Below are 4,613 nucleotides of genomic sequence, written 5' to 3' on the forward strand. Positions count from 1 at the left end.
AAGAATGGAGCCAAATGAATGAAAACAACTCAAAATGAAAGAACGTTGGATAATCTTTAGATAAAAACAACATGATAATCCTAATAAATGTAAAACAGCCCGTAGGTGAATCGCAACTATGTTTGATAAAATTCGCTCTGCTTGGCTTGTTAGCTATACCTGGCATTAAGAACTTTTTGCAGTATCAATAGTATTTTTTGTTTGTGTTTCTATTGTGTACACATATATTTAATAATAGCTTAAGTTTTAATCAAGCTTAATGTTATTTTTAAACTCTTTTTTTTATTGAGCAATACCTGAAATTAACTCTTCAAAACTACAAGAAACAGACAATAGTGCGTCACGAGTTTAATTATTACAATCAACCAATTGACCGACAAAAAAAGCAAACAATTCTAGAACACTTTGTTTGTCTATTTGGTTTCTTTCGGCTATCAAAAATGATAATAATTATTTAATTAAGACTTTATCATGATGACGCCGTGCTTCATCTGTAGCCTACGCCAAAGAAGAAAACATGTTTTTATTATTTTTTTTTATTGTTTACTCAATACACAATTAACCGTTTTGAAATTAGTTTTGTTGCACTCTTGTTCAAAACAAGATTAATTGCAAGCTCCTTGCAGTTGGTAGTAAAGGTCATTCCACGTGTTCATATCGTAAACATTCATCCCATCGTCAATGTGAACTGGATCAGACTGAGACCAATCTCCTCCCCACCGAAGACCATTGCTCTTTACTTTGTTGATGAAGCACTCCGAATAAGAGTTGTATCCAGCTAAATAGAAATACAATAACAACCTTAAAGTTTATCTGTTGATTTCAAAACTTGCCCTGTTGAATGGAAAATGCAAGCCAGCTCCATACTTCAAACTAGTCGTTTTAACATTAATCTAACGTCTACAAAGAGTCAAACTAATCTAAAGTTAAAGTACGGTAATAATGTTGGTCTTTCTAGTGTTCATTCTCTTGGCATCGTAACTGGCTTTGCTTAATAACTCATACTTTGATGCAATTCTGTCATACGTTTAAATAAACGAGTTTTCCGATTTAACGATAGATAGAATGATTTCCCGGCAACAAGACTTCAACAATCGGAGACTTCACTCTGTCAATCTCGGTAACCGGCCCTACGTCAAAAACCTCTGCAAGTATGCGAAACTACCAGGAATAACCAATCAAGGCTTTATCAGTCCGAGGATAAAGATTCAAAAACCAAACCAATCAAACGAAACATGAAGACAAAAAAAATCAAGTATGTGTCTGCATGACAGCTTCATATACTGCTGTAGTTAGCTATGTGTCAGTATCGGGAGATCTAAATGCATTGTTAGCTAACCGTCCATGCAGTCCCCGTTGCACCATCCGTTGGGTGTGTCCACATTGAAGTCGATGGCATGCCCGACCAGATGATTGGAAGTGCTAGCTGGAGGAACCACAGTACCGCCAAGATTTTGTCCTTCTTCCCGATAAGCATGAGTGACCCATACCTACGCAATATGACGCTGTAAACAAGATGTGCTCCACGACATCTTACTTTGGTGGACATCAACGAACTGGTATAAAATGACTGTTTACTGCTTTAATAATTGTGAGACGCAGAGATAAGAAAAATTGCCCACTTACGTGCCACACTCGACTCGGCGACTTTTGTATGGCTCTTCCAGCTAAACGATATTTTCTCAATCAGTAAACTATTTTCTTACTAAGAAAGTACGAAATTTGCAAAAAAGCGGCCCACAGCGCAGGTGTCTAAAATTAACCACCATTTTCTATTTAAATAGTTTTATTTTAACTTTTTGATTTTCTTCTGTTGCTTAAATAAGATATTAAGCATCAAGCCGTCGTTCATCATGCCCCTTCCTCTGGGCGCAAGTTGGATACAATGTTCAACTCTTCAACGGTTTGAGCTTTACGTAAAAGCATTTATAGTCAGCTATATCATTTAACTTTGACCGTTTTGTGATGCTTCATAATCAAATTATTTCTGGTCTGCCTTTGATTATTTTCCCTTTATCTTCCCCTCTACTGCATTATTGAACTTTGTCTTGCTATGTGACTAAAATATTCCTTATTGAAAATATTCAATAGAATTGAAAGGCATCTACGATAAGAAAAGCGTTATCAATGAATTGTACAAGTTACCAGAGTTGGTTACTTTAGTTTGTTTTATATGTTTAAAAGTTCAAATAACCGTTCGGTTCCATTTAAGTTGACGAATCCTTTGCAAACTGCAACTTACAATGCCGAGAAGCCGGAAGGAGGTGCCAATCATGGATTGATGGATGGTCTGTATTTGCTTCTACTTTATTACCCTTTTAATCAGTTTTTAAATTAAAGTAATTTTAATATGGCTTACCTACCTACTATTAATTTCACACAAGTGATTACCAAAGAAATGTCGTTTTTCTTACAGTGACGTCGCATTGTCTGGCATAAGTATTGATGTTGTCCATGTCGTCTTTAAATCCAGGTTCAACTTCAACCGTCAGTCCGTTATAGCCTTTCACGTATGAGCTACTGTACGTCACAAGAGTGCAACCTGAAAAGTTGGCAAAAATAAAATAAATAAATAAATTTAACTTTAAATGAGAACAATTAAAACTTCAAAGAAGGCCTGTAGTGGCCCACAGTCACCAAGACAACGAGTTATTTCAAGTGTGTAGTAAACAGGCTATATTCTGTTTTTGAATGGTATACAGCAATGTTTTTTAAACGAACTTCCACTTGAACTTGATGCCCCACAGCATTGTCTGCTGCTTGTTCCTCCACATTTCCCAGAAGAATACGATCCAGCACAGTAGTTTGAGTTATCTTGGCAAACACCTCCGTTGTTTGTACAGGCCGAGTCACAACAAGAAGCCCAGTTATTCTCATTGGAAACACCTGAATAGCAATTTAATCTTTTTACAAAAAAAAAAATTGCAAGACCTACCAAGACTTGAAAAACCGATTTTTCTCACTGCTTTAATGTCTGTAGACGTTAAATCAATGCCAAAAAGGAATAATTGCCTGGCAGAATGTAAATAAGAAAAAGTTGCTTGTTGCATACAAGCTGGAGGAGGGTAACTGCAATATTGTTAAGTGTTGGGTCTGCGGTGGACATCGCTGAAATCGTCGTAATCACCGGCAAAATATTCACCCACATGTCCTGTCATGACGTTACAGTTTAAAAACTTGTTCTATTGATCTTTTTTTTTATTATTCCATTTGTTGCAAAACAACTACTTTTCTTTTTCAGCCAAGTTTATTAAGAAAAATATAAATTTCAAAAGACTAGTCTACCTACATCCAACCCCGTAATGATGGCTTTTCTAAGATATAGAGTAGGCTACTTAAAAACATCATGTTGACACATAAGCTGATGTAAAGCTTTTTAGCAATAAAGCTGACTAAAGCGTTTGTTTTGGTCTGAACAAAACAAGTGACTTACACAAGCTGTTGCACTCCAGGCAGCAACGTCTGTTCGAATCGCCATCACATAGCCCAGTTTCCACTCCTCCACTGCATTTGTAGTATCTCCAGTCAACGCATGTACCTCCTTGTGAAGTGCAGCTCAGGTCGGAAGCTGAAATGGAGATGGAATCAAATCAACATGTGTATGATATTTTCCTAATAGGCATCTCTGGTGCAATGCTGCATAGCCGTATGGTGAAAGTCCTGGTTTGACTTTCGAGGGGGCACTGATTTGACAACAAGAGCATGTGTGGCAAGACACTTCAAGGCATGCCTGAAAGTGGACACAATTGGATTCTTTGTCTTCCTGTCGACTAAATTTTCAACTGCTGGGGTAGATACGACAAAATGTGATAAGCATATTGATTTTTTTATACCGACAGTTACAGCAAGTTAAGCTTTCAATGTGTGGGCATTTGCTGTGAAGGCAACATGAAAGCGTTTCCTTTTTTTCTCAAAATGAAACTGGTCATAGGTCATTGATAACAGATGCCCTAATATTTAGTGTGGCAAAATAAGGCAAGATATAGACATGCAATTATAACGTGATATGAAATTAAAATAACATCAAAATTCTATTAATTACAGTCCTAACTTTTTCTTATCATTAAACTAAATTGATAGAAGGTTCACTTTTTTAAATGTCCAAAATCAGTTTTAAAACACGACTGGCATGTCATCTAAAAACTCCACTTACCAAATCCTTGGGTCGCAAGCAAAAGTACAAGACCAAGTTTGAAAAACATATTTATCTTTCAGGTACTACTATTGTAACGCTTCTCTTGGACTTGTATTTTTACGTTTGAGCGTGAGAAATTATTGTGAGAAATTAAATACTGTGTTATATTTGATTAGGTGATGTTAAGTGTGGGATTTATAGAGCGTGAAACAGATGCAGGTGATAGAAATAGCCTTAAACAATCGTAATTCGTAAGTAAAATGTTTTTATCGTACAACATTAACTGCTTAATTCTAACGCAACATGTTATAATTAGACAATAACAACCTATACAGCACGCGCATTTTAATCAAAATGGTACTACTCGCAAAATTTGGAAGAAAGGTGTGTTATGAACCTATATACAGTTTTATTAAATTCACAGAGGTTTATATGTAAAACTTAGTTTGAAATATTTAAACACAAATTAAAATGTCAT

The 4,613-nt window shown here is 35.9% G+C and overlaps 1 protein-coding gene across 1 annotated transcript; it reads right to left on the reverse strand.

Moving 5' to 3' along the window:
* Positions 1-355: 355 nt before the first annotated feature.
* On the reverse strand, positions 356-4,283 carry LOC145783497 (uncharacterized). Its single transcript, XM_082595385.1, has 6 exons — positions 4,154-4,283; positions 3,434-3,568; positions 2,722-2,886; positions 2,415-2,542; positions 1,340-1,490; positions 356-778 (listed from the first exon to the last, which is right to left on the reverse strand). Exons 1-6 carry the CDS (start codon positions 4,200-4,202, stop codon positions 606-608), a joined length of 801 nt encoding a protein of 266 aa, XP_082451511.1. The 5' UTR covers positions 4,203-4,283; the 3' UTR covers positions 356-605.
* Positions 4,284-4,613: the final 330 nt, after the last annotated feature.

Source organism: Aplidium turbinatum, chromosome 14 (assembly GCF_918807975.1).
Source record: "Aplidium turbinatum chromosome 14, kaAplTurb1.1, whole genome shotgun sequence".
NCBI classification, from domain to species: Eukaryota; Metazoa; Chordata; class Ascidiacea; order Aplousobranchia; family Polyclinidae; genus Aplidium; species Aplidium turbinatum.

Coding starts and splice junctions, on each gene's coding strand:
- LOC145783497 (XM_082595385.1), bottom strand. CDS start 4,202: ATGTTTTTCAAACTTGGTCTTGTACTTTTGCTTGCGACCCAAGGATTT. Junction 3,569..4,153: donor GCTTGCGACCCAAGGATTTG/GTAAGTGGAGTT, acceptor TCTCCATTTCAG/CTTCCGACCTGAGCTGCACT. Junction 779..1,339: donor CAACGGGGACTGCATGGACG/GTTAGCTAACAA, acceptor ATTTCTATTTAG/CTGGATACAACTCTTATTCG.